This window comes from Neofelis nebulosa, chromosome 13, assembly GCF_028018385.1.
Source record: "Neofelis nebulosa isolate mNeoNeb1 chromosome 13, mNeoNeb1.pri, whole genome shotgun sequence".
Taxonomy (NCBI): Eukaryota; Metazoa; Chordata; class Mammalia; order Carnivora; family Felidae; genus Neofelis; species Neofelis nebulosa.
In genome coordinates, this window is record NC_080794.1 from 52,028,639 (window position 1) to 52,048,246 (window position 19,608).

At 41.5% G+C, this 19,608-nt stretch overlaps 1 protein-coding gene and 1 pseudogene across 1 annotated transcript in view; both read left to right on the forward strand.

Annotated features, from left to right (window-relative positions):
* CHAT (choline O-acetyltransferase) overlaps positions 1-6,853 on the forward strand; it is a 44,535-nt gene extending 37,682 nt beyond the window's left edge. The window contains exons 14-15 of the mRNA XM_058697006.1: positions 1,614-1,751; positions 3,511-6,853. Coding sequence (XP_058552989.1) covers positions 1,614-1,751; positions 3,511-3,780 — 408 coding nt within the window. The 3' untranslated portion in view covers positions 3,781-6,853. The remainder of the gene's footprint in view (positions 1-1,613; positions 1,752-3,510) is intronic.
* Positions 6,854-10,093: 3,240 nt separating this feature from the next.
* Positions 10,094-10,450, forward strand: LOC131492429 (mitochondrial import inner membrane translocase subunit TIM14-like; annotated as a pseudogene).
* Positions 10,451-19,608: the final 9,158 nt, after the last annotated feature.

A 19,608-nucleotide genomic window follows, 5' to 3' on the forward strand; every position in this document is an offset into this window, starting at 1 on the left:
CAGGTGTATTTGGGAATGGTTGTGGAGAAAGGACATCCCAGTGAAGGAGCAGGTGTGCTCCAGATGCCCCATCACAGACTCTCACAGCACCTTATGCTTTTCCTTCGTAGCACGCACACTCCCAGCACCCAGTAGCTTGGGCACACAGTGGGTGCTCAAGTAAGATTCCCTGAATGAATGAAAGACTGAGTGATGAATCATTCTACTCATTACTGCTTGTGGCCTTAATCCAAACAATCTGTTAAATCAACCCCAGTTGCCACAGTGAGCTTGAGGTGGTGAAGATGGGTGGGTGGCTGCTGCAGAGAGTGGCTGCTTCTCCAGATCTGCCACCAATCAGCGATGACACAGAGGTAACCAGAGAAATTAGAAGTACGCCCACTTCAAAGATAGGCTCATAGTTCTTCCCCTCTGTTCTAACAGGGCACGTCTAAAGTGAGCTGAGGTTGTGTGACATGTCTTTTAACCTATAATTAGGTGCACTGGAAGAGACTGGGGCCTCTGAGTCATCTTTATGTGTTCATTCTGTACTGAGAAAGAACAGTTGTCAAATCCCAAAGCGTGCCTTGTAAACTTGAACAGAGTTCATTGTGATGGAGGTTTCCTCCTCGCTGGGGCTCTAACAACTAAGTGGGCATCTTATGCAACTGTGAACCCCCTATGATTTACAGTTACCCTGATGTGGACCCAGAGGTCACTACTATAGGCCAGAGGTGGCCCCCAAGTCTCCATCACTTTCCATAATTGCCCCAAATAAACATGTAATCCAAGTGAAACGAGTGTGCATGCTACACATGCCACCTCAAGTGGGAAGGATATGAAATGAGTGCCCCGGCCCCACTACCGGCCATACCACCACTTCTGAGTTCCTCTTCCATAGAAATCCTGGAGTCCCCACTGCTATATTTTATCCTTTGATAAGAATTCAAGTGTCTTATGATAAAAAGAAAAAAATCTTTTTACATTCAACAAGCTTTCCTCTTGCAAACATCAGCTGAGACTCTGCTAAGATGTCTAGTTTCTGTCTCAAAATGATTTCTTAGATTATAATCCAGTTTAGTTGAGCTGATTCTGGGCCCATGAAATAGCAACCAAGGTTTAGAAACAGACCTTAATGTCCTCTATCACTCACTCATTGGACTTCTGCTGGAGGATAAAGTATTAGTTGTGGTGAGAGTCTGTCCAGTGATATCCCAGGGCACCCCTCCCCATCCGTCCACAGGGCACAGAACCCATCCTTCTCCCCAAACTCTTCTCCTACCTATGAAGTTACTGGGGATGGCCTGGCCCACCTCTTCCACTTAGAGCGGTGACCATGCTGGGATTGAGAGGTGAGGGATACTCAGACTCATAGACCTTTAACTCAGACATGCTCATGTTAGAACCCAGCCTGCTCTGGACTCGCCCTGTGCACATAGGAAGGGTCCAAGAAGCAGAGGCTGAGTAGTAAAGTGGTCAGTCCTGGGTGGCCACCGACACCCACCGTCTGCAGCAAGCACTGGGTAAGTGCAAGCCTTGACCCTTGCAGTCACCATTAGCATTGTGGACTAGAGAGAAGGGGGAGGGCAGGGGAGCCCATTCTTATGTCCTGTTCTTTGTCCCTAACTACCCAGGCCATAACAGGGATGGCCATCGACAATCATTTGCTGGGGCTGCGGGAGCTGGCCCGGGACATGTGCAAGGAGTTGCCCGAGATGTTCACGGATGAAACATACCTGATGAGTAACCGGTTCATCCTCTCAACCAGCCAGGTACAGGCCTAGTGCAGCTGTCACCCAAGGGGCCATTTAGTGTAACCAGTGTGCTTTCTAAAAAGCCACTTGGTGTAACCAAGTGACTACAGCCCACTGGTTGGAGTCAGGCAAGTCCCAGATCTGCTTCTTACAAGCTGCATGACCTTTTGCAAAATGACTTAAATGCTCAGAGTGCTGGTTTCCCCACTGCCTAAATGGGTGTAATCATGGGCGCCACCTTGGCAGAGGTGGATTGGATGGGTACTGGTGCCCTAATCATTACTGCTTATTACCTTTAATCTGTTACTAGAGGGGTAGTGTTCCACCATGCTGGCCACAGGTTCTGAAGCCCAATAGGACTAGAGTGAAGTCCTGACTCAACAAGAGGTGACGATGTGGGTAGAAAGCCTAGCCCAGTGCCTGGCATGGACAGGATCCTCTAATCAGGTCACAGACATTATTATAAAGGTCTGTGTGGCCAACAGCAGGTGATTGGCTGCCATCCCAGCATCTCCTCACTAGTGCTACATCCTCCCTCTGTTGGAGGACCACTGTTGGAAGAATGAAATCCACTAGAGAAGGCAGCAGTTTAGGAAAGAAAATAAACCCCCAAAAGTCAGCTTACTAAAACTCTACCTCATCTGCTAAAGGCTGGACATGGGCAATAAAAGGGGCTGACAAAGTTGTGTTTGAGGATAAAAGCCCACTCAGTAATTTGATTTTGTCATTACGGCAGTGAGCTCGCAGACGTGAATAAACGAGGGCAGGACGCAACAACATAAATTCTTCAGGAAACCATCCGTGGGCAAAAAGTGCTTTGGAATGGTTTTACGGCCTTCAGCTGTTGCACGGCAAATTTATCTCACAATGAGGTGACTCTATTAGCAAGACTAATGGTTTGTTCTGCCCCATTAAAATGGCCGCTGTCATTTCTGAAGGCCCAACTACAGAGCACCAGAAACCTTAGGTTTAAAACAAACCCCATCCTGCAAGTACTCAAGAATGTGTTTTATTTTCCCCGTAAGACCAGCTAATAAAATTAATTTGGGGTGTGGTGGTTTGGTGTTTTTTCCCTCCCAACTAGAAATGAACATTTATGGCTTGCAGGCCTTCAGAGACACATTTTCCAGATTTGTGATCCCGATTACAAAATCTCAGCACTCTGAATTCAAAATGTATTAGGTGCATAACTAAAACTCCAGTTGATGGCACTCTTTGAAATGCCCAATGCTGGGTAATTGTGCATGGCGGGGCTATGGGGAGAAAATCAGACCAGCCAGGCAATACTGACAGTAATTAAGGATGTGGGGAAAATCGACAAAGAAGACAGGCCAGATTTCCTTCTGTTCATAAATTACTCCCTCTGGGAAGCCATCTAACTGTTGGGTACCACCAGGGTCCCATTGAGTTAATTACCCTGATTGCGTCAGTGCCTCAAACAGCCTTCCCGGTGAAGGAGAGTCTCAGCCTGAGACCCAGCACAGGTCACTCTGGGAGATTTTGACTCTACAAGTACAGCACATTTCCTACCAGGGAGTGGCTTATGGACCCTCTTCTTCTGACATCGTGTGGTTAGATAGGTTTGTTTTTATGACTCTGCCTGTGGCCAACCATGCTGAAGCAATTGGTTCATTTGGTTAATTCAGTCAAACGCCCAGGTGGAAAAGAGAAGCAAATATCCCGTTGAGGCCTCTGGGTTGTTGAAACGCCCTGCATTCTAGCAAGTTCGCAGGTTACATTTCAGGACAAGCAACTTCTGACCTGTCCTCTCCTCTAGGTGCCCACAACCATGGAGATGTTTTGCTGCTATGGTCCCGTGGTACCCGACGGGTACGGGGCCTGCTACAACCCCCAGCCAGAGAGCATCCTTTTCTGCATCTCCAGCTTTCATGGCTGCAAAGAGACATCTTCTACCAAGTTTGCAAAAGCAGTAGAAGAAAGCCTCATTGAAATGCGGGACCTGTGTAGTCTGTCACAGTCTATGGTGGGCAAGCCATTGGCAACACAAGAAAAAGCAACAAGGCCCATTCAAGGGCACCAACCTTGACTCCTGCCACTAGATTTCACCTCCCCAAACCCAGCATTCTGCCGCTGCTAGACCCTGCCAAACCCCTGCTTCCCACCCTCTCCCCAGCTTTCAGTAGCTCCCATCCTCAGGGCCCAACACAGAGACCACACTGAGGCATCACACAAAGCAGGAGTGTTAGGAGGAAAGTGTCCCTCATTACTCATGGGAATTGTCTTTATTTACCAAGGTTACCTCTAGCCTGTGTACTGGGAAATAAGACTGGCCTGGCTCTGAGGCAGCCTTGGTGAGATGGGGAAGTCTACACTGCCTTCCCTGTGTGGTATCAGAAGCTTAATGTTGGTGTTTGCTACCCTAGCAGGACCTAGTATGTCCAGGTGAGATTTTTGACCCCAAAAAAGAATGAGTCAACCTATTACATGCAGTATCCCTACATGAATCATGAAGAAAGAGGCTAACTACAGGTCATTACCTCTTTTTGGGGGGGAAGAGTAGGGGCCTTTGTTTTCAGATTCACAGCAGTCTGATCATGGCATTCAGGGTGGCCTGCACTGAGCCAGACAGTGCTGTAAACACCCCCTCCCCTACACACACACACACACACACACACACACACACACACACACACACACACAGCCCAAGTTATTTTAAAATGTAGTGACCCAGGCCCAAAACCACATGTCTCCTGGTTTTCATCTCATCTCCTAGGGGCAGCCTTCCATTGAGTTTGGAAAATCTGGTCCTGCTATTTTGAAAGGGGAAAAAGAACCATCTGCCATTGCTCTAGAGTGGTATTGCTCTCTGCTTCCCTGGGGTGGGGGGGCATTAAGGACAGTCCAGCAGAGTAAGCAGCACAGTGCCCACCAAGCAGCAGGGATGGAGGGAGGACCAGTCTACGTCCCCAAGGATCCTGCCACTCACATTTTTTTTTCTCGTTCCTTCCCCACTCCCCTTCACAGGAATCATGCCCTTATAGGTGATCTGCCTTCTACAGAGGAGAGGGTTACTTTGGGGGTTTTCTGTTGTTATTGTTCATTTGTTTTGTTTTATTCATCTTTAAAATTTTTTTAATGTTTATTCATTTTTGAGAGAGAGAGAGAAAGAAGAGAGAGAGAGAGATAGAGTGAGCAGGGGAGGGGCAGATAGAGAGGGAGACACAGAATCTGAAGCAGGCTCCATGCTCTGAGCTGTCAGCACAGAGCCCGACATGGGGCTTGAACTCATGAGCCCCAAGATCATGACCTGAATCTAAATCAGATGCTTAACCGACTGAACCACTCAGGCACCCCTTGTTTTATTCATTTTTTAAGAGAGGATTTTAAGAAAACTACCGTATAATTAATTTCAGAAAATTATCTCAGTGACCCAAGCAGGACACCTGCAGACAGCTGGGCCCCTTTATGTGGAGGATGTTACCCAGGGATTCCAACTAAACCCCATGAGGAGGAGTGCAGAACAGGACTCTCCTTGCCCCCAGCAGGGGAGGGTGGGGAGAGGAGACAGCTGGTGGGGAGTGGGGCCAGGAGGAGGGAATGGCTGTATCCAGAGACAACCCTGATGGAGGGGCAGAGAGTGCACAAAGCCAAAGTTAAGGTGGTCCCGAGAGATTGTGATCACCAAGAAGATATGAGAATCACTTCCTGTTGGGGACTATTTTTATAGTAAATCTAAAAGGCAAGGGAGTAGAAAGGCCACACTGCAAACAGATGAGGCAGCCTGTCTCTGTCCAGAGGAGGCACAGAGCTTGGCTCTCACCACTAACTTCTGCTGTGCAACCAGCGGGAGATTCCTGCAAATACCCCTCGCCCCATTCCCACTGTGCTCTGAGGCATTCTGAGCTCTGCACTCTAGCCCAGGGACCCTGCACATGTCCCTTTGGACAACCATGCAAGCTTTCTGCACTTTGACAAGTATTGAAGTAGGCAGGGCTGAGATGGGGGACCTTTGTTCAGCTCTGAAAACACAAACTGCCCAGAACAGTAAATTCCTTGAGCCCTGGTTTTAGATTGAGGATTTCTATTGGATAATCTAGGAGATTCTGCACTGCCCTTCAAAGTAACTGGTCTGTAGGTGCATACTCCTACAGACCTCCACCTTCCTGCTCCCCTTGGGAAGTAGCATTCTAAGAGTCCTGAGAATGTCTGGGGAATTTCTGTCCACCTGATGTAAGTTGACCCAAAACCACTTGTCTGTTCTCACCAAATGACCACAGTACAGATCTGATTTCTCTTCTGATTTCCCTCCACGGATTTCTGGACATTTGATTTTGGGGTCTGGCAACCCCACTGACCTGACCAAGAGACCTAAATATCCAGAGACTCAATTCCCTCCATCATCAAATGGGGACAAGAATGTCCCAACTTTGCAATGCTTTGAGGATTGCAGATCATGTCTGTAAAGGGCCTTGCACAAGCAGTTGGGCTCTGGTGTCCACTGTCAGTATGATGTTACCCCAGCAGGCATTGTTCAGGTGAAGTTATTTCAAACTTTTACACTGATTTGAAAGAACCAAGTTCACGTCTGTCATTCTCTAAGCATAGGGAAAGGAAACTGACTCTGTATATTCAAATATCAACCATACACTGTGAGGGCTTTAAGAAGTGTAGGATTGTGGACATTTGGCAGGAGGGAATACCTCCTCTTTCTGAGGAAGAATCTGGAAGCTGGTCTTCCCCCTCCAAGAACAGGTGGATGCCCTGAGTCTTTATGCAAAGGCAATGCTGAGCCATGGCCATGGGCATCTCTGGGGGACCCTGGTAATGGAGACTGTTTCAAGTGTCCCCAGAGAGATGGAGAATGAAATCTGAAGACAGTCATTTCAGGGCAGTGATGCATAATAAAAATGCTTGTGGCCACTTTACAATACTGCTAAGTTGCCAAAATATATAAAGTTGACATTTGAGTTCTATTTTTATAAAATTGTTCTAGATTTATGGCAATATATACATGTGTATTTATAGTCTTTCAATTTTAAGTTATAGTTTTGTGCTTTAAAGAAATATATGTATGACTAAAGGACTGTATATTGAAAGTACTATATTCAAAATATTTAAAGACTGTAAGCCTGTGTTCAATAAAAAGTAATGCCAAGAAAGATGGTGTTAGCCATTGTTTCTACCCAGAAATGCTATAAAAATTTTGTTGTAAATTCTGTGAGCTGGGTTAACAATTCATTTGGCATTGTCTGAGGTCCGTCAGCAGCAGCAGTGGATGTCTGAAAGGTACAGGGACCAGGAGAGAAAGGGAGGAAGGAACTTGAGTCTCCCCTACCATGTGGCATGGGGAAAGGGTGAGGGGCAGAGGGGCTTCACGGGCTGTTTGTGATCACATTGGCAGAAACCTGGGTGTAGAGATCAGTGTCTACACTTAAGCCTCCACAAACATGCGTAGTGGAATGGAATGGAGGGGAAAATGCCAGACTCAGAGATGGGATACCTAGACTGTAAATCCAATTCTATCTCTAACTTGCCATGGACTCTGGGGATGTTGCTTCACCTCTCTAGCCCTGTTTCTTCATCTGTGAAGGGCAGATGTTGACACCAGCACCACCCATTTCCAGGACCGTGGTGAGATGACACAGATGGTCCTTGTTTGAAAACTTAGAAAGTGACGTAAAAATCGCTCACTGCAGGCTCACAGATACTTGCACACAGGTTCCTTCACCCTGCACAGCCCAAAGATACATTCCAAGCTGCAAGATCCCCTCTGCAGCCACAAAAATCCACAGAACCAGAACTGGGTTTCCAAATGCTTTCCAATCAGAGCCTAAAAGGAACTTTAACATGTCTGAATTTGTATACTTGGGAAGCAGAAAAGGCATTATTCAAAAAGACAACGGCTAAGAATATTCCAGGAGGAATGGTGGGGTTAGGAACGAACAGGGTCAGAGTAATGTCAGCTTGCTCTTATTTAGCACACAGATCACACGTGGCCCTAAAATAACAAGATGAAGAAAATAGAGAGAGAAGAATACAAACAGGCAAGCCAGCCCCCAACATACAAACTAATGCAACTCCCTCCTTGTTGTCTCTGGAGTCTCCGTGGGGTGGATGTTGGTACATTTACTTAAAAAGGCAGAGAAGAATCCCTCCCAGGTTCACAAGAAGAACCAGAATTTTCCAACTTAATCCCTGATAGTGGGGGGGCAGGAACTAGTGCCCTTCATTCCCTTTATAAATTCAGCTGATCTCCTTCCTTTTATAGTTCTCTGAGTTTTCCTTCCAAGGAGGCCTTTTGAGTCTGCAGGATAAACAATATGCCATCTCTGGGAAAGCTGGCCTCATATCAAATAAGAGAACCTTTCTAAAAACTGCTCTCCTTCTTCTAAGGGCCAGGTCTCTCCTTGTTCGATTCCTTCTGTTTCTTCCATCTCCTTGGGGGTTTCACTTCCTATTTCTGTCCTTTACATGATATTGGACCCCAGGGTTCTGTCCTTGATCTCTATTTCTTTTTTTTTTAATGTTTATTCATTTTTGAGAGACAGAGCATGAATAGGGGAGGGACAGAGAGAGAGGGAGACACAGAATCTGAAGCAGGTTCCAGGCTCTGAGTTGTCAGCACAGAGCCTGATGTGGGGCTCAAACCCACAAACCGTGAGATCAAGACCTGAGCCAAAGTCAGATGTTAAACTGACTGAGCCACCCAGGTGCCCCTGTCTCTATTTCTTATATTAAAGAGCAACAAAACGGGAGATTGAACTGATCCAGAAGGGCCCTTCTACCTATAAAAACATATGCACGGAGAAAATTCTTTGAAATATATAGTCAAATTCAAAAGAAAGAAAAGAAATCCTCACATTACAAGAAGGAGGAGAGGGAGGGGGAGGGGGAGGGGGAGGGGGAGGAGTAGGAGAAGGAGAAGCAGAAGCAGAAGGAGAAGGAGAAGGAGAAGGAGAAGGAGAAGGAGAAGGAGAAGGAGATGGAGAAGGAGAAGGAGAGGGAGAAGGAGAAGAAGGCCTAAAACAGAACAGTGAGCAGGAGTTAAAGATGTGTCAGACAAGACACAAATTCCAGTGGCTAACAGCAGGGTTTACCACCGCTGCAAGTTGAGAGAACATGACCTCAGCTCATGCAAGATAGAAGATGCAGCTAAACTCCCTGCACAAAATACGAACCTCATAGAAGTGTCCCAACTCTAACAACAACAATAAAAAGACTAGAAAAACTCTTCCCATCATCCTAGGGGAGCATTGAGGAACCATGCCATTCACTCAGGGCTATAGATGATGGAAAAAAGACATCCATGAGAAACTAAACTATAAATGTGTGTCATGTGTAGATGTGGAGCCTGAGTTTATACAACTTATTTGCAAAGCAAGAATTCTAAGCCAATAATTTTTTTTTAATTTCCTGGGTCAGTAAGATCCAAAGGGACTCAGCAGTCCAATACAAAACCACCTTCCACAAAGGGGAAACAGAGGGAAAACACTCTATTAAAGATGAGCTCACAGTCAAAAAATACAAACAGCATAAGAAATAGTTCACAAGAGGGAAAGCAGCAGATAAAGCAAACATCAGAGTGAATATCACAAAGACTGGAAAGAAAAGATGACTCAGACAGAAGCTGTAAAATAGATATGTTTAATATTATAAAGAAAGAAATAAAAATACAAGGAAGATACATGTAGAAGTTCAGGAAGAAGAGGTTAGAGACAATGGAGGAAAGTACTCTTCAAAGAGAAAATAATTAGGAATATTCCAGAATCAAAGAATTACATTATTCTAAAATTCTTGGGTCAAAGAAAAAACAAAAATGAAAATTTAGAAATACTTAGATCAGAATGATAATAAAGACACTTCATACCAAATCTCTGGGATACAGTAAAAGTGATACTTTGAGGAAAATTTATACCTTAAAATACATCAGAAAAGAAGAAAGACTGAAAATTGATGAGCTAAGTGTACACTTAAGTGTACTGTTTTCTTAAAAAGTAAGAAAAAGTGGGGCACCTGGGTGGCTCAGTTGGTTAAGCATCTGGCTCTTGGTTTTGGCTCAGGTTATGAACTTGTGGTTTGTGAGATCGAACCCCACGTCGAGCTCTGTGCTGACAGTGTGGAACCTTCTGGAATTCTCTCTCTCTTTCTCTGCCCCTCCCCCATGCACATGCATGCACACACCCTCTCTCCCTCTCTCTCTCAAAAATAAAAAAAAAAACTTAAAAAAAAAAAGGTAGGAAAAAGAGCTGAAGAGTAAACTCAAAGAAAGTAACCAAGATAAGACAACTATCAAGGAAGGAGAAAACAAAAAATAACAGAGAAGCTAAAAAAAAAAGCAAAAGTTGGTTCTTTGACCACATGCTTGTGCTCAGTGGAGGTCAGGGAGCTGAGCCAGAATCATGGCCAGTATAGGGGCAGCAGTTGGACTGACCATGGCTGCTGCAGGATTTGCAGGCTGCTATGTTCTTCAAGCCATGAAATATATGGAACCTCAAGCATAACAAATTTTTCAAAGTCTACAAAAATCTGCTTTCAGTGGTGGCTATTATAGAGGTGCATTTGAACCCAAAATGACAAAATGAGAAGCAGCATTAATATTAGGCACAAGCCCTACTGCCAATAAAGGAAAAATAAGAGATGCTTGTTGATGAAGTATCCTTTTAAATCACCCAGACAAGGGAGAATCTCCTTATATAGCAGCCAAAATCAAGGAAGCTAAAGATTTACTACACAGTCAAGCTAAAAAAATGAAGTAAATGTGTAATGAATTTTAAGTTCTTGTTAGTTTATGTATGAGTGCCAGCTTCTTATAATAAAATGCCTCAAAGTTACAAATTTTTTAAATGATTTAGTACAAGCTGAGCCAAAGCTTTGGTATAAGTTTCTTCTTTGAATTTGAGGATTTTAAATCAGATTATAGAATACTTGTGGATTCTGAAAAACAGTGTGGAGGTTCCTCAAAAAATTAAAAATAGAATTACCCAAGACCTAGCAATTGCACTACTAGGAATTTATCCAAAGAATACAGGAGTGCTGATTCAAAGGGGGCACATGCACCCCAATGTTTATAGCAGCACTATCAACAATAGCCAAAGTATGGAAAGAGTCCAAATATTCATCAACTGATGAATGGGTAAAGAAGATGTCGGGGCTCAGTTGGTTGAGCGTCCAACTTTGGCTCAGGTCATGATCTCACAGTTTGTGAGTTCGAGCCCCACGTCAGACTCTGTGCTGACAACTCAGAGCCTGGGGCCTGCTTTGGATTCTGTCTGTCTGTCTCTCTCTCTCTGCCCCTCTCCCACTAGTGCTCTGTCTCTCAAAAATAAATAAGTGTAAAAAAAGAAGAAGAAGAAGGTGTGGTATGTATATATACACAATGGAATACTACTTGGAAATGAAAAAGAATGAAATCTTTGCAACAGTGTGGATGAAACTGGAGGGTATTATACTAAGAAAAATAAGTCAGTCAGATACCATATGATTTCATTCATATGTGGAATTTTAGAAACTTAATAGATGACCATAGGGGAAGGAAATGAAAAATAAGATACAAGAAGAGAGAGGGGCAAACCATAGAGATTCTTAAAAACAGAAAACTGAGGGTTGATGGGCATGAAGGGTTGGGAGGGTGTGGAAAATGGGTGGAAGGCATTGAGGAGGGCACTTGTTGGATTGAGTACAGGATGTTGTATGTAAGTGATAAATCACTGGAATCTACTCTTGAAGCCAAGACTACACTGTATGTTAGCTAAGTTGACAATAAATAAATAGATAAATACATACATACCTACCTACATACATATTTGGAGATTTAACACTCAATAATCATGGATAAATATACACAATTTGAATAGAAATATTGTTTGTTATTCATTTAGCAAATAATCTGTTGCCTACTTCAAGGCAAAATGAATGTGACACTCTCTAGCTTTCAAGGAGCCCCCAGTCAAATGGGATACTGATAAACTGGTAACTAAAATACAGTGTGATAAATATATATTTTTTAACTTGGTTCTTTGAAAACAATAACAAAATAGACAAGGCTCTGGTAAAAACAATGAAAAAATGAGAAATTCAGAAATATATAATTAATAATAGGTAGATACAACTATAGTAGACATTATAAAGGTAACCAGAGAATATATCAACTACTTTATTCCAATAAATTTGAAAACTTAGATAAAAATTCTTAGAAAAGTATAACTTACTACAACTAATAAAAGAAGAAATAAGATTTCTGGATAGCCTTATAAATCTTAAATTAACTGAAGCAGTAGTTTAAAATCTTCCCACTTAGAAAAATAAAATAAAATAAATAAAATAAAATATTCCCACTCAGAAAAATAAGTATGGTGGGGGAAGAGGAATGTAAAATTTTGTAGACATTTCCTACCAAACATTCAAAGAAATGATCATTTCAATCATATATAAAACCAATAAGGGAATATTCCCTCTTTGTATAAACGCCCTTATTTATTCTCTGAAGCTAGTATAACTTTAGTATCCAAACCAGACTTGGATATCCAATAAAGAAAAACTAAAGGCCCATTTACCTCATGCATAAATATCCAGAAATCTAAATGAAACTATAGCAAACAAATTCTAACAGTACTGCACCCACGGCCAAGTCAGGTTTATCTGAGAATGCAAGGCAGTTTTTTGTTTTGTTTTTTTTTTTAATTTTTTTTTCAACGTTTATTTATTTTTGGGACAGAGAGAGACAGAGCATGAACGGGGGAGGGACAGAGAGAGAGGGAGACACAGAATCGGAAACAGGCTCCAGGCTCCGAGCCATCAGCCCAGAGCCTGACGCGGAAAGGCAGTTTAATATTAGAAGATGATGAGCACCAGGCGATGTATAAACGTGTTGAATCACTGTATAGTACACCTGAAACTAATATGATGCTGTTAACTAACTAGAATTAAAATTAAAACTTAAAAAAAAGAAGATAGCTAAATGTCATTTACCCATGAATAGCTTAAAGGATAAAACTACAGAACCACTCTAATAGATCATTGAAATGCATTCAGTAAAATTTAACAGTCATTCATAATTTTTAAAAACTCATAGTAAAAGGAATTAGAAAATAACTTAGCAACATAGAACATCTGCATAAAACATACAATATACATCATCCTAAGTAGGGAAATGTAGGATAAAGGTGGATATGCACTGGAGGAGCCAAGATGGAGGAACAGCATGGAAGTTTTTTGTGCATCTCGCCTCCATGAAATACAGCCAGACCAACACTAAACCATCCTGCACACCTAGAAAACTGACTTGAGGATTAACACAACAAGCTGCACAACCTGAACCACAGCACTCAGGAGGTACGCATCCCCGAGAGTGAACTGGGGGAGAGAGAAGCCACAGAGGACAGGGAGCTGTTTTTGCTTGTGGAGAGAGGACAGAGATGGGTGGGGGGAATACGGGAAAAGCACCCCCCACCAAAAGTAGCTGGAGAGAAAGTGGAAAAGTGGAAACAGCCACAGGGACTGAACTAAAAAGGGAGAAAGGAGAAAGGAGAGGGTTTAACTTCCATTAAGACTCTATAAACAGGGGAGTGCAGAGTATGAAACCCTGCAGCTTGATACCTGGTGGTGCTCTGGTGGGAAGGGTGAATCCCCAGGAAAAGAATGAAGTCCAGAGGTCTTCGGGGCCACATGGGGAAAGGTGGTTCCCCTGCTGGGAGGACACCTGGTAGAGGCTGTGTGGCTCCCCCAAAGGCCCCAGCAGACCTGGGAGAACAACCACATTTGCTGGGGCTGGAACAAGGTCGTTGGGGGTGAAGCCATGTGCCAGATGTGTGCCGTGATTTTCCATAATCCCTGAAACACTGCTGCTGCCACCATCATGCGAACTTTTTCTGGGGCAGGCTGGTGCCCAGCTGCAGTCTCCAGGCATCTGCAGCAGCATGGTCCTGTGAACGTTCCTGGGTGCAGCTGACACCCGGCCATTGCTTGGTAAGACCCTCCCACAGAGGGGCAGAATGGGTCAAAGCCGCAATGCTTCAGAAGTAAGGGGTTGGGAAAAATAGCCACATCTGAGATAAAACTCAGGAGGGAAGTGCTGCCAGGGGCTTGGTCATGGACAGTGTAAAAGCAGAAAGTGGATGGAAGCTAGACAGAAAGGACAACAAAAGATGGGTGTGTGATTGCTGATCGAGGAGAACAGAGTTCCAATACTAGAGACTGGTAGCTGGGTGACGCCATTTTCACCACTCCCGCGCATGAGCATACACACTTACAAGCACCACAACACTCCCTCCAAAGCGTAGGCTAAGCAGCGCCATCTAGTGGAGAACGGACCATTACACGAAGCCCCGCCCAACTGGGCCAACCTTGTTCTTCAGAAACACAAATCTCTCTGCCTGCTTAGTTTATGGACTATAAAGCACTTCATAGTTTGACTTCTAGGAGAAAACAAAGTAATTTCAATCGTATTTCAGTCTGTTTGCTGGTCCATCTATTCAATTTTCTTTTTTTTTTTCCTCTTTCTTTTTCTTTTCTTTTCTCGAATACAGAAAGAGAAAAAATCTTTTTATTTTCAATTATTTTTTTAAATATATATTTTTTAAATATTTCAATTATTTTTTACTTTTTTGTAAATTTTTCAAATTCAATTTTACTTCCATCATTTCATTTTATTATATTTGAGTATATTCATTTTTTCAAATTTTCAACTGATATCCTTTTTTTACCCCATTTTTTCTCTATTCTATCAAGACCCTTTCACCACCCAGACCAAAACACACCTAGGGTCTAGCATCATTTATTCGATTTTGTGTGTGTGTATGTGTTTGTAATTTTTTAATTTTAATTTTTTTTTAATTTTAACTTTTCTACCTCATTAATTCCTTTTCTCCCTTCAAAATGACCAAACAAAGGAATTCACCCCAAAGAAAGAGCAGGAAGAAACGACACCCAGGGACTTAACCAACACAGATACAAGCCAGATGTCTGAACCAGAATTTAGAATCACAATAATAAGAATACTAGCTGGAGTCAAAAATAGATTAGAATCCTTTCTGCAGAGATAAAAGAAGTAAAATTTTTTCAAGTTCTATTTTACCTCCATCATTTTATTTTAGTCTACTACAGTGTATTCACTTTTTCAAATTTTCAAATGATTTCTTTTTTCTTTTTTCATCTTTTTTCTTTTTCATTTCTTTTCTTTTTCTTAAATACAGAAAAAGAAAAATTCATCTTTATTTTTAATTTTTATTAAAAATATTTTTAATTTTTTTCTACTCTATTCTTTACTTTTGTGTATATTTTATCAAATTCTATCTTATCCCCATCATCTCATTTTAGTCTACTTCAGTGTATTCATTTTTTCAATTCTCAAACGATTTTATTTTTTTTCTCCCCCCCCGACTTTTTTCTCTAATCTGTCAAACCACTTTCAACACCCAGACAAAACACACCTAGAATCTAGCATCATTTATTCGATTTTTGTGTGTGTTTGTGTTTTTAATTTTTTAATTTTAACATTTTTTAGTTTTAATTTTTTTAATTTTAATTTTTTTAATTTTAACTTTTCTACCTCATTAATTCCTTTTTTCCCTTCAAAATGACAAAATGAAAGAATTCACCCCAAAAGAAAGAGCAGGAAGAAATGATAGCCAGGGATTTAACAAACATAGATACAAGCAATGGTCTGAACCAGAATTTAGAATCACGATAATAAGAACACTAGCTGGAGTCGAAAATAGATTAGAATCCCTTTCTGCAGAGATAAAAGAAGTCAAAAATAGCCAGAATGAAATTAAAAATGCTATAACTGAGCTGCAATCACAGATGGATGCAGCAACAGCAAGGATGGATGAGGCAGAACAGAGAATCAGCGATATAGAGGACAAACTTATGGAGAATAATGAAGCAAAAAAAAAAAAAAAAGAGGGAGATTAAGGCAAAAGAGCACAATTTAAGAATTAAAGAAATCAGTGACTCATTAAAAAGGAACAACATCAGAACCATAGGGGTCCCAGAAGAGGAAGAAAGAGAAATAGGGGTAGAAGGGTTATGTGAGCAAATCATAGCGGAAAACTTTCCTAACCTGGGGAAAGACACAGACATCAAAATCCAGGAAGCATAGTGGACCCCTATTAGATTCAACAAAAACCGACCATCAACAAGGCATATCATAGTCAAATTCACAAAATAGTCAGGCAAGGAGAGAATCATGAAAGCAGCAAGGGAAAAAGTCCCTAACATACAAGGGAAGACAGATCAGGTTTGCAGCAGACCTATCCACAGAAACTTGGCAGGCCAGAAAGGAGTGGCAGGATATGTTCAGTGTGCTGAATCAGAAAAATATGCAGCCAAGAATTCTTTATCAAGCAAGGCTGTATTTATTCAAAATAGAAGGATGGATAAACAGTTTCCCAGACAAACAAAAATTAAAGGAGTTTGTGACCACTAAACCAGCCCTGCAAGAAATTTTAAGGGGGACTTTCTGAGGGGAGAAAAGATGAAAAAAAAAAAAAATATATATATATATATATGTATATATATGAAGCAACAAAGATTAGAAAGGACCAGAAAACTCCACCAGAAACTCCAACTCTACAAGCAACATAATGGCAATAAATTCATATCTTTCAGTACCCACTCTAAATGTCAATGGACTCAATGCTCCAATAAAAAGACATAGGGTAACAGAATGGATAAGAAAATAAGATCCATCTATTTGCTGTTTATAAGCGACCCACTTTAGATCTACAGACACCTTCAGATGGTAAGTAAGGGGATGAAGAACCATCTATCATGCTAATTGTTGACAAAAGAAAGCCTGAGTAGCCATACTTATATCAGACAATCTAGACTTTAAAATAAAGACCGTAACAAGAGATGAAGAAGGGTATTATATCATGATTAAGGGGTCTATCCACCAAGAAGACCTAACAATTGTAAACATTTATGCTCCAAATGTGAGAGCACCCAAATATATAAATCAATTATTCACAAACATAAAGAAACTCATCGATAATAATGCCATAATACTAGGGGACTTCAACACCCCACTCACAGCAATGGACAGATCATCTGATCAAAAAATCAACAAGGAAACAATGGCTTTGAATGACACACTGGACCAGATGGACTTAACAGATATATTCAGAACATTTCATCCTACAGCAGAAGAATATACATTCTTCTCCAGTGCACATGGAATGTCCTCCAGAATAGACCACATACTGGGACACAAATCAGCCCTAAGTAAGTACAAAAAGATTGAGATCATACTGTGCATGTTTTCAGACCACAATGCTATGTAACTCGAAATCAACCAGAAGAAAAATTTTGGAAAGGTAACAAATACTTGAAGACTAAAGAACACTCTACTAAAGAATGAATGGTCTAACCAAGCAGTTAAAGAGGAAATTAAAAAGTCCATAGAAGCCAATGAAAATGATAACACCACAACCCAAAACCTCTGGGACGCAGCAAAGGCAGTTATAAAAGAAAAGTATATGGCAATCCAGGCCTTCTTAAAAAAGGAAGAAAGGGGCGCCTGGGTGGCGCAGTCGGTTAAGCGTCCGACTTCAGCCAGGTCACGATCTCGCGTTCCGTGAGTTCGAGCCCCGCATCAGGCTCTGGGCTGATGGCTCAGAGCCTGGAGCCTGTTTCTGATTCTGTGTCTCCCTCTCTCTCTGCCCCTCCCCCGTTCATGCTCTGACTCTCTCTGTCCCAAAAATAAATAAAAAACGTTGAAAAAAAAATTAAAAAAAAAAAAAAGGAAGAAAGGTCTCAGATACACAACCTAAGCTTACACCTTAAAGAGCTTGAAAAAGAAGAGCAAATAAAACCCCAAACAGCAGAAGACAGGAAATAATAAAGATTAGAGCAGAAATCAATGCTATTGAAACAAACAAGCAAACAACAACAACAAAAACAGTAGAACAGATCAGTGAAACCAGAAGCTGATTCTTTGAAAGAATTAACAAAATTGATAAACCACTAGACAGTTTGATCAAAAAGAAAGAGGAAAGGACCCAAATAAATAAAATCAAGAATGAAAGAGGAGAGATCACAGCCAACACAGCAGAAATAAAAACAATAATAAGAGAATATTATGAGCAATTATACGCCAATAAAATGGGCAATCTGGAAGAAAAGGACACATTCCTCGAAACATATAAACTACCAAAACTGAAACAGGAAGAAATAGAAAATTTGAACAGACCCATAATCAGTAAAGAAGTTCAATTAGTAGTCGAAAATCTCCCAAAAAACAAGAGTCCAGGGCCAGATGGCTTTCCAGGGGAATTCTACCAAACATTTAAGAAGAGTTAACACCTATTCTCTTGAAACTGTTCCAAAAAATAGAAATGGAAGGAAAACTTCCAAAGTCTTTCTATGAAGCCAGCATTACCTTGATTCCAAAACCAGACAAAGACCCCACTAAAAAGGAGAATTATAAACCAAGTTCCCTGACGAACATGGATGCAAAAATCCTCAACAAGATATTAGCCAACTGAATCCAACAATACATTAAAATAATTATTCACCATGACCAGGCAGGATTTATACCTGGGATGCAGGGCTGGTTCAATATCCTCAAAACAATCAATGTGATTCATCATATCAATAAAAGAAAGGACAAGAGCCGCATGATCCTCTCAATAGATGCAAAGCAAGCATTTGACAAAACACAGCATCCTTTCTTGATAAAAACTCTCAAGAAAGTAGGGATAGAAAGATCATACCTCGAGATCATAAAAGCCATATATGAAGGCCCAACGCTAATATCATCCTCAACGGGGAAAAACTGAGAGCTTTCCCCCTAAGGTCAGGAACAAGACAGGGATGTCCACTCTCACCAGTGTTATTCAACATAGTATTGGAAGTCTTAGCCTCAGCAATCAGACAACACAAAGAAATAAAAGGCATCCAAATTGGCCAGGAGGAGGTCAAACTTGCACTCTTCACAGATGACATGATACTCTACACAGAAACCTCAAAAGATTCCACCAAAAAACTGCTAGAACTGATTCATGAATTCAGCAAAGTGGCAGGATATAAAGTCAATGCACAGAAATTGGTTGCATTCCTATACACCAACAATGAAGCAACAGAAAGAAAAATCAAGGAATCGATCCCATTTACAATTGCACCAAAACCCATAAAATACCTAGGAATAAACCTAACCAAAGAGGTGGAAAATCTATACACTGAAAACTATAGAAATCTTATGAAATAAATTGAAAAAGACACAAAAAAATGGAAAAATATTCCATGCTCCTGGGTAGGAAGAACAAATATTGTTAACATGTCAGTACTACCCAAAGCAATCTACATATTCAATGCAATCCCTATCAAGATAACACCAGCATTCTTCACAGAGCTAGAACAAACAATCCTAAAATATGTATGGAACCAGAAAAGACCCCGAATAGCCAAAGCAATCTTGAGCCTCATCAAAATAAAAAGCTTCTGCACAGCGAAGGAAACAATCAGTAAAACTAAAAGGCAAATTGGGGCGCCTGGGTGGCGCAGTTGGTTGAGCGTCCGACTTCAGCCAGGTCACGATCTCGCGGTCCGTGAGTTCGAGCCCCGCGTCGGGCTCTGGGCTGATGGCTCGGAGCCTGGAGCCTGTTTCCGATTCTGTGTCTCCCTCTCTCTCTCTGCCCCTCCCCCGTTCATGCTCTGTTTCTCTCTGCCCCAAAAATAAATTAAAAACGTTGAAAAAAAAATTTTTTTTTAAAAACTAAAAGGCAACCGACGGAATGGGAGAAGATATTTGCAAATGACATACCAGATAAAGGGTTAGTATCCAAAATCTATAAAGAACTTATCAAACTCAACACCCAAAAAACAAATAGTCCAGTGAAGAAATGGGCAAAAGACATGAATAGACACTTCTCCAAAGAAGACATCCAGATGGCCAACCAACACTTGAAAAAAGGCT